Here is a 24,144-nt window from a genome sequence, read left to right on the forward strand (position 1 = left end):
CCGCACCAGTCTGCAGACTAATGGATTGTGTGTGGTTGCTTTTTTGGTTTCCATAAAATGAGCATCTTGCACTGAGCCTCAGCACCAAGCTCTGCCCCTGCTACCAGTGGTGTCCTGGCAGTCTGTTCCTGTCTGTCACCAGCCCCCTGCTATAAAGCCAGTGTTATCTTCAGTGTTAAGTGCACGCCACAGACGGAGGGTCAGCTTAAAGTGAGGCAGCAGAGACACCCTGTCCCGCCTGGTCCCACCGCACACAGGAAGCAGTGCTTCGCTGGGTCCCCTTTGTCTGGCCCCGGAGCCTGCTTCGAGCTGTGACGCAGGCGCTAATGCAAGGAGACACTCAGCCAAATTACGCTCTAATTTCCCCTCAGGACTCAGACGGTCCCACTGGCCCTTGAGAATTGGACTGAGGATTTGTTCAGAGTGATTTGTTTTGTCTTGTCCCTCCCATATCGATGTCCCGTTCGCTCACTCAAGTTCTAGTTCTCTGGTAAAAGGCGACTAAATTGGGGATTTGAGAATAGAGGGATTCAAGGAGCATGAGTCCTTAGAGGATAGGAGGCATAGCTGTTTAAATACACCCAAAGAGAAACAAAAGTAGTAATTTCACTAATGAACACGAATAAACGTGCAAACTAATCAGCAGTTTCGTATGCAGGCATCACTTGCCATCACTCTCGTCTTAGATGAGTGTGAGAATTTGGTAGACTTCTAAGTTTCTAGTATGCTTTAGTCATGTTTTGTGATGCCCGTAATCTACTCATCTGCTTAAAGAACTAATTTTGTGTGAGCCGCTCAGACTCAGTGCGTCATATTTGTAGACCTGTAGCTTAGTTCCCTTCCAGCAGGGGTTTAATTGAGTGACTAATATGCACGCAGTCAAAGCCCTTTGAAGGCTGCCATAACTCACTTCCTCACAAGTCTGTTCACAGATTAAACAATGATGCACCAAACTGGTTTTCTGCTTCAGGTTTGAATGGCTTGTGACTTTGTGCAAAAGTCTTAAGCCAGTCCCCATTTAGACTGCGGTTGGAAAAATGGGAAATGGATGCAACGATTTGAGATGCGGAGACACAAAAATACTGTATATGATGCGCACACACAGTCTGTATAATTTTAACAAGTCAATATTTAGTATGATCACCTTTGTTCTTCAACACAAGCAAGATTTCTTTGGATGTTGGCTGCCTTTTGTTCTGTTCTCTGTCAAGATGATGCCACAGTGCTTCAATAATGTTCAGGTCCGGGCTCTGGGGAGGCCAATCCACGGCTGATTCTGCTTAATTTTGTTTTTTATCCAGGTGAGCTTTCACTGTGTTGGCAGTGTGTTTGGGGTCATTGTCGTGCTGAAAAATAAAGCCGATACCAATTAGACACTTTTATATTGTGTTGCATGTTGGATCAAAATCTGACTACTTTTCTGTGTTTATAATTCCATCAAATTTGCCAAGATCTTCAACACCACTGGCTGAAATGCAGCTCAGAGCCTGCAGTGAGTTTTATAGATGGCTGGAGACGCTCACTGTTGTACCGTTCTCCTGTGCTACATACATACATACATACATACATACTGATGATCATTAGAAGCGAAACAAATCAAATTTGGATTCATCACTGCATAAGACTCATCAACACTCATTTTCAGTCCAGTTCTTGTGTAATTTGGCATACCTCAACTTTTTCTCCCTGCTTCCCTTCCTTAAGAACGGCTTCATGACAGCCACACTTCCACTGAGACCATTTCTGATGAGGCTTCAGTGAACAGTAGACGGATCAACTAAAGGGCATCTCTCAGGCCTTTTTTTTGGATTCTCTCAATTTCTTAAAGACATGACTTTCAGAAACTGTGCATCTGCTGTAGATAGTCCTCCATTTCCCTAGTTTCTTTTTTTTTTTTTTTTTAAGGACAGCACATTATGTCACGAGGTGCCACATTTTTGATTAATACCTTTTGTTTTTGAGAATCACCTTGTTTGTGGACAAATGTATTTTTTTGTTAACTTAGGTATTTTTTTTTTTAAATTCAATGAAATGAGAACAACATTTTTGTGACAGTAATACAAATATTAAATTCTTAAGTGTTTCTTTTTATATTTCAGTGACTCATACCTCAGCGTTAATCGGCTGAATAAATAAATAAAGAAAACGAAAATGTTCAGACACAAGAACTGGACAGAAAATGAGTGAGAAAACCCCCGATACAAACCGTGGACAACATTTCTAAAGTCTGAAGAATTATTAAGGATGACTTGATATATAAATAAATAATAGTTACAAGACAGTCTGATTCCTTGAAAGCAAAAAATAAAGAAATAAAAGTTAACCAAAGACTTTTTTCATACTCTAAAGCAGCACAGAAAACCATCAAATGCGGAATTTCTACTCCACTGCATTTCACAACAAATGCTGGAGTGAGTTTGTAAAATCCAGCAGACTCAACCGCTGGTTCTTAATCTTTCTGTCCTGTGAGCGCCATCTGTAGTCGGTTCTCCTTTTAACCCTACAAAGCCCGAACCATGAAAGTTCCCAGAAAAAAGTTCCCACTTTTTAAACGTATTTATTTTACTGGAGCCTTTATTAAATCGTGTGACAAAAGTAAAAATGAATAAAAATAAATTACATATAAATGTACACGACTCATTTTTGCGACAGTCGGTGTTTTTGTGCACTTATGGGGGACAAAAATCACGTTATACGGTTAACAGGTCTGAGTTCCTGCAACACAGAAAATAGATCAACACTAAATAATAATAGCCAATAATTTACAAAAAGGTAAAAGTATTTTACAGTGTGGTGTGATGTTCTGAATTTCAAAGCTGTTCCAAGATGGATTATCAATTTTTCCCCTTCAAAACAACAAAAACAACAAAAAAGGACTGCTTTGTCCGGGTGCCAGGGGACGTCCTGATTGGCCAGGGAATCACAGTTTTCTTAAAATACCACAGTGTCTGCACATATAAGAGGAAAGTTTCAAACATTTTTTTTGATGAGTGCACTTTAATTCATCACCGCTCATTCTGCGTCCTGTCTGACGGGTTATTTTTAGGGCTCTTTTCACCAAATATAACCCGCCTCGGTCGTTTGTCATCGCGTCACAACAGGTAACATTATCCCATTTAGCCTTTTCCTCTTCCTCACTGGCTGGGTCGGAGGAGAGGTGTGGGGTTTGGGGCTATAAAAGGAGGGACGGTCACAAGTGCCTGACACTCATCTTCGGTCTGCTGAGGTAAGAGATGAAGACGCCTTTTCTTTTCACCTCACAGGGGGCTGCTTTAAATACTCACGATAGAACTTCTTTAAAACTTAAGAAAAAAGAACATTTGATTGCCTTTTTAAAAAAGCACGAGCAATGTCTGATCGTTTGCAACCAATGCTTATTCGTTAGGTGGAAACAACGGCGACAAAAATGACTATTTGGTGCAACTTGTGTAAATGTCACGTCAGTACTCCTTGCACTTCCCACCATCTGCCCGCGGATCACCGGAGCCCAGTCTACAGGAGGTTCAGGTCAGTGATAACTCTTCTTTCCCCTCCTCTCTGCTCCACGTCCTCTAGCGGCTGAATCAGCGCACGGCTGCTGGGAAAATTTGGAATCAGCTGTGCGTTATAGTGCATGCACGACGGGGAGCACTTAATCCCCTCCCATGTCTACAGCCTAGTAGCTTATTATTTGTGATACATACTAATCCAGCCTTGCACATGATGCCGCCAAAATTATGCTGAATCAAAGAAAACTCTTTCAAAGTGATTCTTTTAATATACATATATACAGGAAATATGGTTCTGAATATAACATAATAATGGAAATTCATAGTGTGTCCATTTGAAAGGTTATAACACATAAGCTAAGTCCAGATAACTGCCCTAAAAAGTCCAGTTGTGGATCTCTGATTAACTCACTGGGATACATTGTGATATAATTCTCCTTTTGTGGCACTTTCTGAGAGCTTGTGACGTGGGGCACCCCACTCAGAGGACACCCACTTTATAAGGCAATGAAGGGAGCATCAGAAGCCCAGCCTTCCCTGTGTGACGCCCACGCTGAAGCCTTGGCAGCTATAAAAACCCCAGGCTCTCCGTGGATGGGTCCAGACAGATACTGATCACGCAAAGTCTATCGAGAGCCCTCATTTCTGTTGGAGACGCACAACAGCCTCTCATATCAGCAGTTTCCATAGGAACCCTTGATATTCAAAGTCAGCTTTGGCTTGTGGGGAAGAGATATCAGGCGGGGTGAACTGTGGAAAAAAGAGGCAGGATCAGTTCAGAAAACTCTCTGTTAGGTTTTTGTTTTTTTACTCTACACTTGCCACTTAGACATCTTTTTTTTTTTTTTTTTTTTTGAAATGCGAGTGATGAAATAGACAAAAGTTCGGGCTCACCGGATTTACTACTTTAGTTTTCAGTCCAGCCTTCTGACCTCAGTGACCATGGTCTCTCACAGATCCACCAAAGGGGCATCCAAAGCTCGACGGGACCACATCAATCATGAGATCAAGAACATGCGTGCTCTGCTGCCCATCACCCTGGAGGACCAGGAGCGACTCTCGTACCTTCACTCCATGGCTGTCATCTGCACCTACATCAAAAAGTCTGTTCTCTTCCAGGGTAAGTTTTCATACTGCAGTCATCCTTTAATGCCTTTGAACTTTTAATCTGCATTCAGCCTGCATCGCTGTCAAACAAAATGGGACTGAGCATGAAGGCCTCTAGGGACCATATCAAAAAGTAACAGATGTGATAACCCGCAGAGATGCATGCTGTATAAGCAAGGCTGAACTCACTCTTTCCTCTCTAAGGGCTCCCAGCTGGAGAGCGATCACACTGCTCTCTGCCACACGAGGTCTTTCTTCAAGCCTTGCACGGTTTCATCCTCGTCTCCACCGCACAGGGCAGGCTGGTGTATGTGTCAGAAAATGTAGCCGAGTATCTCGGGGTTTCCATGGTGAGCCTTTTTGTTAGCTACATTGTGTTTTCAGGTGTAATGTTGCAGCACTTTTAGTTTCTGAATCTTTGGGAGCTAATGGGAAATTGTGTAACTTTCCCAGGTAGACGTGCTGCAGGGAGACACGATATATGATATGGTGGAACACTCTGATGTCGACATTGTTAAATCAAACCTGGACCTTGAAAACAACTCAATGTCAGGTAAGAAAGATTTGGAATTCAGTTTAAAATGATATGTATGGCATTTGAAACGATTATAGTGTTATCACATGCTGGTTGCTGGTACTGTCACAGATATTTCTACTGTGAGGAAAAAAAGTAAGCCGGTTTCCTTGGAAATTCAACTTGGTTTGATGCAAATCCAGTGAGGACACTAAAGAGGTTTCAGATCTGCAGAAAATGCCAAATTTGTGAAATGTGCTACTGATGCAAAATCCCCCAAATGCCCCACAAAGCCCTTATTTTAAGCCATTTTATTCATAGTGAGTTTTAAAACTTGCCCAACCTCTTTTTTACAAACATGAAAGACTAAACTGTTACGTTTTCTTTCCCCAGAGCGGAGCTTTATATGTTGCATGAAAACCTCCAAGACCTTTAAGTTGCAACATGGCAGCTGTTCCTCTATACTGGTCAGAGGAAGCTTCCAGTTCTTCCCTCAACCCTATGCATGCTCCCCTACCACTACAACCAGCGAGCCACTGTTCGTGGCTCTCTGCACCCCAACAGTGAACTGCCTGAGGAGCACCGACTCTCACTTCTGTCACAGCTTCAACAGCACACATGGACTGGATATGAGCTTTATGAAGCTGTCAGATAGGTACAATTGCACAACTTCTTCTGTGAGCAGGCATAATGAACGTTTTCCTGTTTATTGACATTTTGATTTTCCATTTTAGCGTGTCTCCTTTGTTGGGGTATTCAGCAGAGGAAATGATTGGTCGATCATGGTACAGCCTCGTCCATCCTGAAGATCTGTCGCTGAGTGCAGATTCTCACAGAAGTTTGAGTAAGTGAACAACAGCCTTTAAGACAAAGAGACAGCTAAATGTTAGGATTTCAGTATTCACTGGCACATTAAATAGCTGTTGTCATCTATTCACAGCACCCTGAGCACTTTAGCTTTCAGTTGTTGAATGATATGAAATAGTAAATATTAAGACTGTTTAGCATCATTCTCTTTGAATGCAGTTCTTTAGTTCAGCACGTTACATATTTATTTTAGCGTGTGCGATACGTTTGAGGTTTTGTGTGCACGGTTATAACCATGAACATTTCCTCCAGTGCACTCAGATGACGGCTTCCAGGTGGAAATGGTGCTGAGACTCCAGCGCATGGATCTGTCGTGGTGCTGGATCTATAGTCGAGCCACCAAAGTCTCTGGGGAATGCCAGACCATCAGCTGCACCAACTTCATCATCAGGTATTATGACCTCCTCTGGAAAAACTGAGCACATGTTTCAGTGTTTTCCCAGTAAAGACGCTGACTTGTTGCACGTTGTGTTCCTGCAGTGAAACTGAGGCCAGATTTCTTCAGAAGAAAATCAGCAGCATGGCCTTCAAACCAGCATTTCTGCCAAATTCCTACCACTGTGCTCAACACCCTCAAAGCTCCAACAATAAAAGTCAGAGGACACCCAACAGCCAGAGTGAGGAGCCTGGTGCCAGAGATACGAGGGAGTCTGAGCACGACACAGACTGTGTGGTGAGCGGCTCTTCCCCGAGCTCACCTGCCCTTCTGGGTGATAGCCCTGCTGTCCTCATCCCTCCATACAGCCCCGCCTCCTCCAGCTCCTCTCTGCAGCAGGAGGAGCTCAGCCATGACATTCTGATGGATGTGCATGTATGCACAGATCAGTGGCTGTGCTCCCCTGAGGCCTCTCCCTCCCATTATTCCTACCCAGAGACTGGGCTCACCTGTCACCATTCACCCTCAGACTCCCTCCCTGCAGCCACTCAAACCTTTGACCAGCCATCCTTTGGCACGCTCAGTGGCCACACTCCACCCACCTCATCATCGCCATCCTGTGATTTCAGAGATTATACATCTGACGCTCGCTTAGTTCCAGACTGTCTCTCTGTGTCCGACATGTGTGAGAGCCCAGCGGACTGTGCTCTGCATCCAGATGATTTCGGCCTTCTGTTGCAGCCACAAGAGGGCAGCGTTGTCCAACTGCATCATGATGCTCCTGACTTATCCACACATACCAGTATTTTTAATCCCAGCCAGTCTCCCACATCCCTAGAGCCTAACCAGTATAGCGAAAGTGAGCAGGTGGAGATCAGTATTCTGGCCCAGCAGATCTCCTCGCTGGCCAGCAGGTTTGACCGGCATCACACTGTGAATCCCTATCAGCATGTGGTCCAAACTACAGCCACCAACACGATGCCCTCAGCCTGTGACTGGCCCCCTAATTCTCCTCCCCCCTCAGTTCGTCTTCCCAATCCTGCGCTGGTTCTTGATGTTGCCATGTTTGACAGCTTCATGAAAGATCTGAACATGTTCACAAGAAAAGGCAGCACATTGAGCGATACCAACTACCAGCAGGGCTTAGTGTGCAGCAGGAACGGGCACCATCCCCATCAGGAGCAGCAGGAGCACATTGGCTTCATTGCAGAGGAGCTGCTGGCTGCAGAGCACTTCACCGTGGGCAGCATCGCCATAGATCCCATCAGTATGCAGCTGGGATGCCATGATCAAACCACTGGGTTGCTTCAACATCATCTCTACTAAACAGTCCACCCTAATGAGATGGCACATGACAGTTGTCGGGTACAGATGGTGCTGAGACTCCAGTTCGTGGATCTGTCATGGTGCCGGATCTATAGTGGAGACAAAGAGTGAGTGACAGATCAGCTGCCTTGCATGGCTTCACCCTCATCACCAGCACACAGGGCACGCTGGTCTGTGCTTGAGAACGTGTAGCTGAATATCTCGGGCTTTCCACGGTGAGCCCTTTTGTGAATTACATTGTCATTTTCAGGTGTAATGTTGCAGCAGTGATGGATTTTGAATCTGTTAGAACTAACACCAACTATGACACTTTCGCAGATGTATGTACTGCGAGGAGACACGTTATGACATGGTGGGATGTTCCGATACTGAGATTGTTAAATCAAACCTGGACATCGAAAGCAACATATTATCAGGTAACCAAAATTTCAAATGATGCGCGGCATTTAAAATGACTGTATAAAACGATCCCCCTCTTTTTGCTGTAATATTACTGACATTGCTGCTGTAGGTGGAAAAAATGAGCCAGTTTCCCCTGAAATCTGTTTATGAAATCCATTACTGATGCAGCATTGTGCTACAAAGCCCTTATTTTAAGTGAATTTCTTCCATTTAATTCATAGTTGGTTTTAAAACTCGGCAAAACTAGTCTTAAATGTTTTAACAAACATGAAAGACTAAACTGACGTGTTTTCTTTCCTCAGAGCGGAGCTTTATATGTTGCATGAAATCCTCCAAGACCTTTAAGTTGCAACATGGCAGCTGTTCCTCTATACTGGTCAGAGTTGAGGGAAGATCTGGAAGCTTCCTCTGTGTGTCCTTCCTTACCACCACCACCACCACTGAGCCACTGTTTGTCACTGTCTGCACCCTAGCAGTGAACTGCCTGAGGAGCACGGACTCTCATGGACTGGATATGAGCTTTATGAAGCTGTCAGATGGGTACAATTGCACAACTTCTTCTGTGAGCAGGAATAATCAGCATTTTTCTGTTTATTGACATTTTGATTTTCCTTTTTAGCGTTTCTCCTTTGTTGGGGTATTCAGCAGAGGAAATGATTGGTCGATCATGGTACAGCCTCGTCCATCCTGAAGATCTGTCGCTGAGTGCAGATTCTCACAGAAGTTTGAGTAAGTGAACAACAGCCTTTAAGACAAAGAGACAGCTAAATGTTAGGATTTCAGTATTCACTGGCACATTAAATAGCTGTTGTCATCTATTCACAGCACACTGAGCACTTTAGCTTTCAGTTGTTGAATGATATGAAATAGTAAATATTAAGACTGTTTAGCATCATTCTCTTTGAATGCAGTTCTTTAGTTCAGCACGTTACATATTTATTTTAGCGTGTGCGATACGTTTGAGGTTTTGTGTGCACGGTTATAACCATGAACATTTCCTCCAGTGCACTCAGATGACGGCTTCCAGGTGGAAATGGTGCTGAGACTCCAGCGCATGGATCTGTCGTGGTGCTGGATCTACAGTCGAGCCACCAAAGTCTCTGGGGAATGCCAGACCATCAGCTGCACCAACTTCATCATCAGGTATTATGACCTCCTCTGGAAAAACTGAGCACATGTTTCAGTGTTTTCCCAGTAAAGACGCTGACTTGTTGCACGTTGTGTTACTGCAGTGAAACTGAGGCCAGATTTCTTCAGAAGAAAATCAGCAGCATGGCCTTCAAACCAGCATTTCTGCCAAATTCCTACCACTGTGCTCAACACCCTCAAAGCTCCAACAATAAAAGGCAGAGGACACCCAACAGCCAGAGTGAGGAGCCTGGTGCCAGAGATATGAGGGAGTCTGAGCACGACACAGACTGTGTGGTGAGCGGCTCTTCCCCGAGCTCACCTGCCCTTCTGGGTGATAGCCCTGCTGTCCTCATCCCTCCATACAGCCCCGCCTCCTCCAGCTCCTCTCTGCAGCAGGAGGAGCTCAGCCATGACATTCTGATGGATGTGCATGTATGCACAGATCAGTGGCTGTGCTCCCCTGAGGCCTCTCCCTCCCATTATTCCTACCCAGACACAGAGCTTGCTGCAGCCACTCAAACCTTTGGCATGCTCAGTGGCCACTCTCCATTTATCTCCTAATCTCCGACTAATTATTTCAGAGCGTGTACATTCTCAATTCTGATGCTCGCCTTGTTCCAGACTGCTCATTTGTATCCGACACGTGTGAGAGCCCAGCGGACAATTTCGACCTTCAGGTTAAGCCACAAGGAAGCAGCGTTGACCAACTGCATCGTGACCCATACGTACCAGTCTCTTTAATCCCAACCAGTATCTCACATCCATAGAGCCTGACAGCAGAGAAACCAGTATTCTGGCTTAGCAGTACGGCTTAGTGTGCAGGATATATGGGCCCCATCCCCATCAGGAGCAGCAAGAGCACACTGGCTTCATTGCAGAGGAGCTGCTGGCTGCAGAGCACTTCACGTGCAGCATCACCATAGATCCCATCAGTATGCAGCTGGGACGCCATGATCAAACCACTGGGTTGCATCAACTCAATTCACCAGCTATATGCAAAGCAGCATTCAGCAAGGTACTTTCTACTAAACAGTCCACCTATTTATTGATTTGCTGCTTTGGTATGTAAGCTTTAGAGATATTTAATTAATGTCTAATTTTATTTTCTGTCTTTCTTTAGGTGGAGCTTGCTGAAGAAAACCCATCCTGAAATAAGTCTGAGACTTAACTGGACGACCACTTGTATGACATATTGTCATAAACCTCCACTGGATTTAAAGGCGAGTGTGAGTAAAGACAACTAAAGGACATCTTCTCAGATGTTATTTTCATATGCAACACTTTCCCATCCTGAAAAGCTTAGTTAAAGCTCATGTAGACATTCTTTTATTTTTCCTTTCTGCAATTTTGTCAGCTGGGTTTTATGTTACACTGATGTCTTAATTTGAGAAAAAGTACTTTTTAAGAATCTGACAGCATTTACACTGACATAGATCCGTTTATCTTCTAATATTGTGACAACATTTTAAAAATGAGCACCTAGTGCCATTGTCACTGCAAATATCAGCAGTTTCCATAGGAACCCTTGATATTCAAAGTCATCACCTTCCCACAAGCTAACGCTATAAGGCAGGGTGAGCCATGAAAAAGAGGCTGCATGAGTTCAGGCCAATTACTCTTTTTTTTCTTGCAATTAGATTTTCATTTAAAAAAAAAAGCGCACTACACTTGGCAGTTACACATCAGAATGATCTTTAAATGCGAGTGATGAAATAGACAAAAGTTCGGGCTCACCGGATTTACTACTTTAGTTTTCAGTCCAGCCTTCTGACCTCAGTGACCATGGTCTCTCACAGATCCACCAAAGGGGCATCCAAAGCTCGACGGGACCAGATCAATCATGAGATCAAGAACATGCGTGCTCTGCTGCCCATCACCCTGGAGGACCAGGAGCGACTCTCGTACCTTCACTCCATGGCTGTCATCTGCACCTACATCAGGAAGTCTGTCCGGGGTAAGTTTTCATACTGCAGTCATCCTTTAATGCCTTTGAACTTTTAATCTGCATTCAGCCTGCATCGCTGTCAAACAAAATGGGACTAAATCTTCAGTACCCTTGAGACCAAATCAAAAAGTAACAGATGTGATAACCCGCAGAGATGCATGCTATATAAGCAAGGCTGAACTCACTCTTTCCTCTCTAAGGGCTCCCAGCTGGAGAGCGATCACACTGCTCTCTGCCACATGAGGTCTTTCTTCAAGCCTTGCACGGCTTCATCCTCGTCTCCACCGCACAGGGCAGGCTGGTGTATGTGTCAGAAAATGTAGCCGAGTATCTTGGGGTTTCCATGGTGAGCCTTTTTGTTAGCTACATTGTGTTTTCAGGTGTAATGTTGCAGCACTTTTAGTTTCTGAATCTTTGGGAGCTAATGGAAAATATTGTCTTTTCCCCCAGCTAGATGCACTGCAGGGAGATGCAGTATAAGACATGGACTCCAGTGCATGGATCTGTCATGGTGCTGGATCTATAGTTGAGCCATATGGAGAGTGCCAGCCCATTAGCTGGAGCAGGAGGAGGTCAGCCATGACATTCTGATGGATGAGCATGCATGCACAGATCAGGGGCTGTGCTCTACTCTCTGCTCAGAGACCGAGCTCACCTGTCACCATTCACCCTCAGACTCCCTCCCTGCAGCCACTCAAACCTTTGACCAGCCATCCTTTGGCACGCTCAGTGGCCACACTCCACCCACCTCATCATCGCCATCCTGTGATTTCAGAGATGATACATCTGACGCTCGCTTAGTTCCAGACTGTCTCTCTGTGTCCGACATGTGTGAGAGCCCAGCGGACTGTGCTCTGCATCCAGATGATTTCGGCCTTCTGTTGCAGCCACTTTGAGGCAGCTTTGTCCAACTGCATCATGATGCTCCTGACTTATCCACACATACCAATCTTCTACAGCCACAGAAGCTGGTTCTTGATGTTGGCATGTTAGACAGCTTCATTAAAGATCTAAACATGTTCACAAGGAAAAGCAGCATATTGAGCAATACTAGCTATCATCTAGCAGCAGTGTATAACAGGAATGGGGCCCCATCAGAAGCTGCTGGCTGCAGAGCACTTCACCTGCAGCATCACCATAGATCCCATCAGTATGCAGCTGGGACGCCATGATCAAACCACTGGGTTGCATCAACTCAATTCACCAGCTATATGCAAAGCAGCATTCAGCAAGGTACTTTCTACTAAACAGTCCACCTATTTATTGATTTGCTGCTTTGGTATGTAAGCTTTAGAGATATTTAATTAATGTCTAATTTCATTTGTATGACATATTGTCATAAACCTCCACTGGATTTAAAGAAGAGTGTGAGTAAAGACAACTAAAGGACATCTTCTCAGATGTTATTTTTTATAAGAAACTTATTCCTGAATGTAGAGCTAAAGCTCATGTAGATTTTGTTTTCCTTGGGCTTCACTCAAAGTATTGACAGGTGTCACAATCCTGTAGGTAGCAAACTGAAATGTCATATGTGCCACCAGCTACAGGCTGAGACATCCGTCATCTTCTATTCTTCTGATACATCAAGAAAACAAATATCAGTAAAAGACATTTCAAGGAAACCTTCACTAAAATGTCGTGTCTGCAAGCAACTTATGTGGGTTTTATACTGTCCCAACACTATGGATAAAACCTGCTGTCAGCTGAGTTTTGTTTTGCTAAAGTCTTTTTTTTCATAAAAATGTACTTGAAAAACCAAATAAAAGTAAGTGAGATCATTCACCCTGCTTTATCGCCATAGTTTTTAACACAAATTGGGTTTTTTTTCTTCTTTGTATGCCATTAAAACTTTCATACTGTCATAGTTAAAGATGTTAGACAAGATGAAGCTACCTCAGTGGTACAGCTAAATCCATTCAAAGTCTGAATTTTGTGCCTTAAATTGTGTTATTCCCTGCATATTCAGAACTCTGAGTCATTCCTGCGGTTTGCTTCAGAAATATTTGAAATGTAAATAAATCTAAAGAAAATCAGAGGCTTTGTTGTTTATTCATTATAACACAGAGTTAATAAAGAGGACTGCCCACGTTCTCTATAAGGTTTTGCTGAATGCGGTTAAGGGGCCTATAGTAGATATTTAAGAGGTAATATATAAAAACGTTGAAACTTTATATTTAATGACAGAAAGAGGTTGTGTGCACATTACTGAGATGCCCTCTTACACATCACAGGTCGCCCTTCTTTATTATCAGAGCTGCCTGGGGTAGCTGGACGCTTGCAGTGACCTGAGTGAACCAAAAGCTTTGTGTTGTAAAAGATACTGAAGCACCCTTTACAGCTGGAAAGACTGTTGATTTGGAGGTCCATCACCAGAAATGACCTTTCATACTACACTTTATTATGTAAGCCATCATTATAAAATATTGACTAGTGCAGGCACAAAACACATCTTTATGGAATAACAGTTATTTATCACAAGAGGGCCTACTGAGTACTTTGTAGCCAATCAGACCACAGCACATTGTCTACTGGGCTCTTCGGGGCTCCATTGATTTTTACATCTTGTGGGCAGTGACACCAACAAGAGCACATAAACTGTGCACAGTGAAATCAGTTACGGATTTAGGTTGATGTGCAGAGTCGATGAATAAATGCGCATTTAGGCGACTGATGGATCGCGGAGGTTAAAAGCAGAAAAGATTTGCATGCATGCACAAACGTAGGGGAGAAAGCTCGCGGGGAGGCACTACAGGCATGCAGCTAATACAGTGTTCATGTTTCTGTCATGAGACTTAGAATCACCACTAGATGGAGTGATAACTCCAACACCTTTGTCTTAACACAGACACTACGTGCTGTTGGTGTGACACTACTTAAATAAGCAAATAAAGAGGAGTGTGCGTGTCTCTGTGTGTGAGTGTGTATGGCAATGAGAGCACAGAAGGACATCAGTTCGGTCCATTCATGAGCAAAGAGTCCAGATGCCGAGCGTTATCCATGGAGACCCAATTAAGAGGGATGTCTGTTGAAGGGTACAATGGCAAATAAAGTTCCTAACAAGTCTCCACATCTGCTGTGCTCCAGTCTCCCCGCATCACTCAGCAGCACCTGAAACATCAGTGATTTCCCCGAGGCACGGTGACACTAACATCGCGGCTTTGGCGCATTTGTCCACACCAAGGAGACTGCAAAAAATATAAACCCTTTTCATTTCACCGACACACACAATGAACACTCCAAGCATTCCCATGTCTCTGCAGATTACACAGCTCAGCAGTAAAGTCAGTTTGGCACTCTTCCGTCGCTGTGGTTACACACTTCCAATAAGCTCAGGCTGTGCGCTCTGTTTTTATTCCATCTGTAAAAATCGTCACAAACAACATTATTTTTATATTATTATTATTATTATTATTATTATATTATATATAAAAGGGAGATGCAGTTGTAATATTAGATTAGTGTCTCATTGTGTGAGGGCAAATAGTGATGCAAAGTAATGGCACACGCTGATCATGTCAAAGCAGAAGCGAGAGAGATGAAAAATCAAGACGCAAACACGCATATACAGACACAGGCTATAAGCAGGGACGCACTCACTTTATCTATAACTCGGATCACTTAATCACATAGGCCACCCTGCTATCTCTCTGATATTAAATTAAGATGAAGAGTGGTGAAATTAACAGAATCCATGCCTCACAGGAGTGGTGAAGTAATGTAGGTGTCTGGCAGTGGAAGTGAAAGATGAAACACGTTCGGGGGGATGCTGTGATTCATATCTAGGATCTGAGAGTGTTACTGAGGCTGGAGGTACCGCACGGTGGAACTGACAAAAGAGAAACGGAGGCAAAACTGTCATCTGCCTTACTTCAGTAGCTCATAAAGTGCTTTCTCAGGTGGATGGCTGGAGGGCGGATGCTTGGAGGCGGGTAGGCGCAGGGGTGCATTTGAACAAAGCAACTCATGGATGGGATTCGTCTCCAATCCGTGCCTCCCACAGAAAGCCAGTTTCTCATATCCCCCCTCACCTGTGGCTTCTCACAATAATTGCCTCGTTTGCTTGCAAAAGAAAAAAAAAACTCTCCAAATTGAAACTCTAGCTGATTCCAGGAAACAGGGCCTCAGGTGGCATGGCCGTGTCTTCGTTTATTTACAGGCTTTATGCTTTTATTGTTGCTGCAACCAACGCTCGAGAGCTCTGTATTGGAAGCTTATCTCTGGCAATACGTGTATTTTGAAATAGATGAGGATGTGGCGAGCCACCCAGCTACGATGATTTGTCCATTTTGCTCTGGGATTGTTTGGCAGATGGAAACAGTGACACAAACCGAAGCCACCAAGGTCACAGAGAGGTGCTGCAAGCTGTCTTGAGGGACACCCGTGCCGTTATTACGTGTTAACCCGAAACTGGCTTTTTATTCTAGTCTAATTTATTTTCTCTTCATCTCCATGTACGAAGCAGCTTGCTATTGTTTTGACTACATCACATTTTCATCTATAACACTGTTGCCCCATATTTCAAAAAGAGGCAAAATCACCTGACTGGTCCTGGTTCAGTCACAGGCAGCACACTGACACTGTAACTGGGTTAAACAAAAATACTCAAAATAGACCGCAGCCTGTTCCTTCAGCACTCCCCTCCCGTTTGTCCTGTTGCTATGCCTGAAACCACAGCTCTGATTCAACACTGGATCCCAGTCATGAACAGTCAACATATCCTGCTGATATTCAACAGAGAAAGGCCAACCAGCCGGGGAGCAGAATACAAATGGCGGCCTAACAGTGGATCCTACTTGCATATGAATGATTGTTTCATTTTCTACTGTTCTCTTTCAGGGAAGAGTTTGCTGCTCGAGGCAGAGCACCTGTCCTCAGAGGAGAGATAAGCATCCCATGGCGGCAAGATTTGATAAACATCTTATTCTTTGTTGATGGAAATTCTTGTGTACTAAAAAATAAAAATAGTTCTCAAAAAAATTCCATTAGGGAATTTAGAATACATGCATAGATAGTGTATAGTGCTTTACAGCAGTCCCGTGGAACAGATTTCCACGGGTTTAAATTTAAGCTCTTTACTGTGCAGAAGCAATACTACTGGTATTAGGGAGGTAAGGTCTCCTGGTATATTCTGTATTTACCTCAAAAAACTCAGACTCAAGCATTCAGAAAAGCAATGATCTGTGCAGGAATTTCAATACACATTTGCTCATAGGTGGATCTCCACGATACAGTCTGATTTTCCGAGCAGCACCGTTGTCCTTGCAGTAATGTGGATGTTTGAAGTAAGCGATGAAGACGCTGGTAATGCTTGTAATTTTCCGCATGTGCACCACGCGTATTATATATGTACACAGGGCATGCATGATTAACGAGTTTATCCCTCTACCTCTTCACAATCTCAGGGGTCGAAGTAAATAAACATGAAAGAGTGCATTTTTTGCAGGGTTCACAGAAGCTTGAAAGATGATTTTAAAAGCAGTTAAATGTGATGCAATTAGAGCCTTAACATGAGCTAGTTCATTTTTAATAAGAGTTGAATAAAAAAAAGGAGTCAAAGTAAAAAAAATAAAATAAATAACTCATGCATAGCTAAATGTATTTAATCAAATAATGCAAATCAGTTTCATAAAAGAGTTACTGTGGACAAATTTATATAGTGCTGATTAAGAGTAATCAGACTACTTTCAGTGATGTTGAATTTATTCATAAACAGGTGGAATGAGTTAGTATATTAAGCTGTGCACAAAACCAGTAACTTTCCGAAGTTCCGAAGGAGTAGCTCCTATGGCAGGTTAAGCTGTTGCAGAGATTGGGTGTAATCACTGTAAAATCTCAATTTTTGTGTCTGGGGTATCTAAGATAATCTGACTGATTAGATGTAGCTCTCTAACTAGGGAATGAAAATGCAAGAGTTTGGCCAAATATGGTAGTGTCATCACCTTTTAAAAAAAGAAAAACACAGCCAGCGTTGATAATATAATTGCTGAAACACAAGTGCAGGTTAGTTAATGAAGTCATATTGGGATGGATGGAAAAGACTGAAGTGGAAGCATGCTGGCAGCAGGAAAACTGATGGTGTGGATCGTGGGCAGAATGGGATCCAGGGACCTGGAAGTTAAACTACATTGGAGAAGCAGACGGGTACTAGAAGGACTGTGATTCAAGCAAACACAGGAGCAGAAGACAAAATGATAAGAGCTCAGATGATGGCAAGAAACGTGACAGACTGCACAAGCAGAGTCTATGTGCTGGTATGTGCTAGGGGGAAGAGCAGAGTATTTGAAGCAGGCTTGATGATTGTGATGTAGTGCAGCTGCTGATTCTCTCCTCCAGCTCGAACACACCTGTCTTCACTCCCTACTACAATCAAGCGCACAGATGAGAGAGAGAGGAACTCCAGGCAAGCGTGGAGGAAGTGGAGGCAGAGGATGTAACAATAAAACCTTAAAATCAATCCTGAAACAGACAGGAAGCCAGTGGAGGGAGGATAGCACTGGTGCCTCATGGTCATACTCTTGTTGTAAAATGAGCAGCCATGTTTTGTGTCACCTGTAGACAGTAGGGAAATCATTACTTTGCACTTACACACACAGGATTACAGAATTTCACCTCTGTGAAAAGTCTTAACAGAAAACAGCAGCGCTGACAAGTGATCTGATCTGTTTATTGACTTTGAAGGAGGTATTGCAGATCATGCCAAGGATTTTCACAGAATATCGATCGCATGAGGCCAAAGGGCCAAAAATCAGACAATATATCAGATCAAATAAGGAAAAAGCTCTAGCTGTTGATGAACACAACACTAGAGTTTTAAAAAAGGTCATCTGCTTGTTTTCTGCTTATGTGTTTACTGCTTTAAAAGGCCATAAACTAAAGCTGAAAACATCAGACAGTGTTTGTGAAACATAAAGCCCTCTTAGCTAATGCAGCTACAATAGTTAGAAGGTCCCAAGGCCCAAAAAAGCTGCACAGTGTTGCTAAAGTCAGCCTATACTTTAACTTAAAATAATTCCCCCCAGGGATCAATAAAGTATTCTGATTCTGATTCTGAACGTAAACTCTAAAACATTGATGGGTAAAGCTCTTACACCATCTCGATTTGTGCTCCTGTCTTTCCATCATAAGTCTCGCTTTCAGTCTGTTTCAGTCACGAGCTATAGCCTACCTCTTCCCTGACTCATGTTCTCAATCAGTTTCTCCTTTGGTTCAACTCTCATTTCCCATTATGTACTCCTGTGTTTGCTGCAGTCATTATTCACTCCCATGTGTGGTTCAAAGAGGAAGCAGTTTTCAATTCATATCTGAGCGTGGAAGGAAAGAACTAATTCTTGCAGATAATATGTTAACAGATATGCTATTTCATTTGAAGACGTACTTATAGGCCCGTGGTATTTTACCATTCATTTTTACACTGACCATTTTATTTAATCACTGTTTGTGTTTTGCTGTCCTTAGATAATTATTTTATGGTGTTTAAAATTTAGTTAATTGCCCCTGACTCAAGTTAGGGTGACCAACCGTGTGACATTTTTTCTTTCACCATTCATTAACCAGACAGAGAAGGCATTGTTAAAGTTTTCTTTAGGCAACCAGTATTAATAAAAAAATTTTTTTAATCACTGAACCAAGTGTCCTGTTTTTTGGAAATCAAAATATGGTCACCCTACTTAGGTGCACATATATTGTAGTTTCACACACAGTCTGTAAAAACAAACCGTCAAGAACTGCAGATCCTTAGGAGAAACTATTCCTTTCAATTTTTTCCGGACTTCTGAGCAGTTTAAATATCTTTACAGTTGTAAGCTTTATTATAGGGATATGATGGTAGCATTCTGTCAGGACAAGAAAGACAACCAGAAAGCATCGCTCCTCTTTCATCTCAGACAGCGCTGCCATTAAACTTCTTGTCTGTTTGCCTTCATCCTTTACATTACTGCCATCTTGTGGCCACAGTCTGCTATTGTTGCTGAAAGCTGCACTTCTCTTGTGCTTATAGGAAACTGTAGCTGTCTCTGTTTTACAGGCGTGTCCTTTTCCCATTAACAATGAGCAGAGATGCCAGTAACTTTTTTTCCTGGCGGTTTTTATTATGTGCATCTCTGCTTGCCTTTCTTTAAAAGTCACCGCAGACGCAGGAAGATCGTGAAGGACCTCAGCCATCCCAACAACAGACTGTTCTCTCTGTTGACGTCAGGAAAGCGATTCCGCTCCCTGAAGACCAACACAGAGAGACTGAGGAGGAGCTTCTTCCCGCAGGCGATACGGTCTCTCAATCACACCACCACACAGCACACAGTACTGACCCACACATACAGTTCTTACACACACACTGGACATTCTGGACATTGTTTTCACTTCATCACTTAAATCACTTTAAGCATATTTGCACTGTACAAGACATAATGTGGATTGCACAACACTGGTCACTACATTCTTCATTTCCAGTTAATACTTGTACAGCTGCTGTTATTGTGTATATATTTATTTATATTTCTTCATACATTCTTATATAGTTCTATATTGTGTATTTTGTTGTACAGTTATTTTATTTTCAACTTTAATTTATATATTTTATCTTATTCTTTCCCAGTTAAATTTACCCTTCATTCTAATTTGTGTTGTACAGTTATTTCATTTTTAACCTTAATTTATATTTTATTCCTTCCTAGTTAAATTTACCGTTTTTAATTTTTCATATTTATTTCCTATCTTATTCATAGCCTTTTCCTTTTTTGTTTTTCATTAGGTCACGAGCAGTTGTCCAAGCATTTCACTACATATCGTACTGTGTATGACTGTGTACGTGACAAATAAAATTTGAATTTGAATTTGATTTGAATTTGACCGCTGGGATGTAATGCTAAAGCAGCGTTAGCCTTTCTCAAGTAAGCCTTCTTACCATTTTTTCCATCTTTACTTGCTCTAAGACTATTTAGCAGCACAACTCGGGTTGTAGCTGAAATTCTATTGCATGACATATAACACAAGGACTAAAGGGCAGGCTAGACAAGCACAGAAACCTTGCTGAAGATGTGATTTGCCACATCTTTAAAATACTGCTATAGCATTATTTTAATGCTCTAGCGTCTTCTTAATGATAGTAATGTGTTGTGAAGTCTTTTTGTATTCTTGCCAGTTTGCTTTGTTGTATTTGAGTAACCGTAGCCTACAGTTTGTATTGTTATCTAGTAATTGTGTGACAGTGGATTCCATGTCACAAAACACTTAACTAGTGTAACGAGTAGTGCACTTACTTTCTCATGAGCGTAATTAACTACTTTTAAGAAAAGTAACAAGTAATGTTTAATAGATTACCCGTTTAAAAAATGACCTGACACTGCACGTTGTAAAGGTTTTTTACTCACACACTGATGCAGTTCTACAAGTTCAACCCTCCACGTTGCCGCTAGGCAGATTAGCCTATTTTCGCCTTTCTAAATAAAATAAGACAATGTGCAGTGGGAGGGGAACTCAAATACTAACCAATGAAAGCATTCACACAAAAATCGATTTCACTTTCATCCAGATAATTATTTACAAATCAGTCACCATCACTGGGAAGTAAAGAAGTAGTTTTCATGACATATCATCAAATATATTATAGGAAAGTACAAAAAATAAATAACCTGTATGTTACCTGGGGCAACATTGTGCTGTAATTGCAAAAGACCATGGAAGAAGGGCACAAAGTTAGCATACAATGTAAAAATATATTGTATTTGTAAGGAAAAGAGATGGAATTATCCAAGAGTGTTTTGTAATGGATTTAAAATAATATGTAATTCCCATTCTCTACTCGCACATATTAGGGAATGGAGTGATGATGAGATATCATATGGTGATGAGGAAGGTGATTTTTGTGTATATGTTCATGCAATTAAATGTTGCTTTCATTAAACGTGAAATGTGCAGCACATAAACAAACAGTGTGTCTAGTTTTTAATGTGTTTGGTTAGAACAAAAATTTTCTTTCAATAAATAGAAATCTTTCTTCTGCATGAACAGATCAAATGTTTCAGTTTGTGCATTATGGTATATTGTTGCCTTGAGGCAATACATTTTAAATAAATGTAATAAAAAAAAGATAGATATATATTGTTATAGTGTTATAGCTATTTTTACAACTATGTTTCCTACTGCTGTTATTTGTATTGACAACATATAAGCAGGGAGCTGCGTGACTGCTATGTAATTAATATATGATACATAAGGAGTGATATATGGGGATTCTAAATAACGCATTATTATATTATGACTTTGTTATGTACATTACAGTGACAGCTTATGACCGTTTAAATACATAACAATTTGAACACATTCACAATGTTCCTGAATAACAAACAAATTGTGTTCCTTTTTCACAACTGTTTTCTTAACCTCTTATCTAATTGAAGGTCACTGTGGGCATACAGGGTGAGAGGTACATCCTGGGCTGGTTGTCAGTTTGTCCCAGGAGCAGAAGTAGAGATTGCCAGGGATGAAGCTAGCTCACAGAGTCACATTCACATTCCTGTACTGTATGCCTGGTTTGCACCATCTCAAACGTCTGCTCCCTCTTTGCCATTAGTTTGTACTTTCAAGCACGTTTGGCATTTTATGAGTCATTGTCTCTGTTCTTAATCCGCCTTGACTGGCAAGAACGTTCTTTTTTTTGCCTTTCTTCTGTGTGACTCTGTGGGTGAGTGGATGATTCTTTGAAATTCACCACAAATCATGGGACCCCTTTCGACGCCCAGTTATCTTGGGTTTAGCTCTCATTAATAATTCTGACGGTGTATCTCACTCAAAGGGCATGAAGGCTCAGCTCATGCATAACGAGACAGTATTCAAGTCAAATGTTTCCACATTCTTATTTTAGAATGAATTTTTGTGCATAATTCTTCTAGCTCCAGTCCTTTTAATCTTTTCCTTTGACTCTCTGGAAACCTTTTCATCTACACATTTGGATTTTTCCGAACTGGCACAAAATCTCTGACTTCTGTGTCCATCAGCTGAGGAGTTTTGTTATTATTGAAGATACACGGAGAAAAGAGAAATCCACTGGCTTTTCAGAAAACCGCATTCTCTGCAGGCTACTTTGAAGTTCCGGGGATTAACATATAATGTATGTTTTGTGTAGATGTTAATATTTCTGAATGATTTCAGACAGTGCTCTGTAAAGTGTAGTGACACAGTAAAACAAAAGGAGCCAAAATCTTCCCATTACAGAGAAAAAAAAGCCTCCCCGTCTGAGCGAGCTCGGATCAACCACGAGAAAAACTTTGGGTGGCAGAGGGGACAGAGGGAAAGCTCTTGTGGTTTCAGCACTCTGCAAAACAAACTGAGCCTGGCGGTGGTCGCTGTGTGACTGTGTGGGTGATCTGAGAGGTGCTGAGAAGACAATGTGGGGAAGAACGTCCCTGTACCATAATGGCACTCGTACGTTTTTTTTCCCCCATTTTTTTCTTTATTGCATCACTCGACCTTCTGCAGAACATGTAAAACTTCGCTCCACTGCTGCTCAGCAGGGCTTGATGCATCCATTTTTTATTTTCTCATTTTTCCTCTAAAACACACGCTGGGCAGCAGTGGATGAGAGTAGGGCTGCCACAAACGATTATTTTGATAGTCGACTAGTCACCGATTATTTATGCGATTAGTCGACTAATCAGATCATCATCCACTGGACGTAAAACTACAGCTTATTGCACCAGCAGCATCTGCTCTTATATAACTATCATTAGCTTACAGCTTTAAGCTTTTAAGGTGCTAACTAAAAATAAAGACAAGATGGTAGTTTATTAAATTTTAATGAAATTTGCAGATTGTTTTGGTAAAGTTTAATAAACTCCTTGCTATCTAAAATATAACAGGACACCGGAGTATATTTTCCAGCATCTCACACTTCTGATAATCAGCTGTCTGCTTGACGTTTATTCAGCTGTGTGAAAACTTTAACTTTAATCTCAGACAAACTGATTTACTCAGGAACAAATAAAATACAAAAAAAAAAAAGCCAAACAACAACATTTTTAATTTATCTAAGTGACTCATATATTTAACCTGAGTAGCGAAAGACGGCGGTGGGTTTGAAAACAATTTGCCGGGAGTCCGGTGTTCTCACCGCGCTAGTGACCTAGCCCCCGGCTAGCTATCGAGCTAGTGGGTAACAGACGTCTCCGAAAACGTCGGAGCGCTTTTGAAAATATGTGGTGTCCTGATAAACTGATCCGATATTTGAGGTTTACACAGCTACATTCTCACCTGAAAATATGTTAAACGTTTATTTTGTGACCCAGAAAGAATAATAAGAGTAATATTAAAACTAACTAGCTGCCGCCATTGTTGGAAACTAAGCTGGGCCGCGCTATGAATTCTGGGACACAGCTGCTTCTTCTTCTTCTTCTTCTTCGGGGTTTAACGGCAGCTGGCATCCTTGTACATGCAGTGCTGCCATCTTCTGTTTCAGTCCGTTATTACACTCTTAAATCCTGCTACTTATTCCTGCGTCTTTTGGGATCTTACAAAGCTTCAAACGACGCGTCGACTATTAAATCAGTCGTCGACGATTTTGATAGTCGACGTAATCGTGACTAGTCGACAAATCGTGCCAGCCCTAGATGAGAGACTCTCGTAGTGTTCCAGATGAACATTATTACCTTTTTACTGTGTCACAATAAGGTATTTCATCATATTGCAATCACAAGTGTTCCTGAATTCAAGCACAAAGAACATTGACAAATATTACCATGGAAACTGTAAAGCACTCACACCACTGTATATACAGGTTCATAGACTTATTCTTGGTAGCCTGGACTACATTAATATTATAGATTATCCTTTATGTTATAAATAACCTGATTTTATTAAACAAGGGAAATCCGGTCGTTAAGTGATGACGTGACGAATCCTACTTCCGGGCCTAAAGTAGTCTGCGTTTAATATGGCTTTTGTGTTGTTAACATGTTTAATGTTTTGTATTTTCTTCTATTTAATCTCAAAAAGCTCC

General features: G+C 42.0%; 2 protein-coding genes across 3 annotated transcripts; both read left to right on the forward strand.

The window, feature by feature from the left end:
* The first annotated feature begins 3,123 nt into the window (after window positions 1–3,123).
* npas4l (neuronal PAS domain protein 4 like) lies at window positions 3,124–8,614 on the forward strand. Its single transcript, XM_085297361.1, has 10 exons — window positions 3,124–3,507; window positions 4,445–4,608; window positions 4,800–4,945; window positions 5,049–5,148; window positions 5,503–5,764; window positions 5,844–5,953; window positions 6,229–6,367; window positions 6,457–7,893; window positions 7,997–8,094; window positions 8,383–8,614. Exons 1-8 carry the CDS (start codon window positions 3,407–3,409, stop codon window positions 7,676–7,678), a joined length of 2,244 nt encoding a protein of 747 aa, XP_085153487.1. The 5' UTR covers window positions 3,124–3,406; the 3' UTR covers window positions 7,679–7,893; window positions 7,997–8,094; window positions 8,383–8,614.
* Window positions 8,615–8,621: 7 nt separating this feature from the next.
* LOC146561347 (uncharacterized) lies at window positions 8,622–11,021 on the forward strand. Of its 2 annotated transcripts, XR_014894868.1 has the most exons (5): window positions 8,622–8,809; window positions 9,085–9,223; window positions 9,313–10,226; window positions 10,332–10,437; window positions 11,008–11,021. XR_014894868.1 is itself a non-coding variant. In XM_085297362.1 (3 exons), exons 1-3 carry the CDS (start codon window positions 8,734–8,736, stop codon window positions 9,770–9,772), a joined length of 675 nt encoding a protein of 224 aa, XP_085153488.1. In that variant the 5' UTR covers window positions 8,622–8,733; the 3' UTR covers window positions 9,773–10,262. The 2 variants fall into 2 exon arrangements, 1 of the variants encoding a protein (XP_085153488.1); XM_085297362.1 differs by lacking the exons at window positions 10,332–10,437; window positions 11,008–11,021 and having other exon boundaries at window positions 9,313–10,262.
* Window positions 11,022–24,144: the final 13,123 nt, after the last annotated feature.

Source organism: Mchenga conophoros, linkage group LG13 (genome assembly GCF_057382185.1).
Source record: "Mchenga conophoros isolate Kocher_MC1m ecotype Shallow Benthic linkage group LG13, M_conophoros_male_GT1.1, whole genome shotgun sequence".
Taxonomy (NCBI): domain Eukaryota; kingdom Metazoa; phylum Chordata; class Actinopteri; order Cichliformes; family Cichlidae; genus Mchenga; species Mchenga conophoros.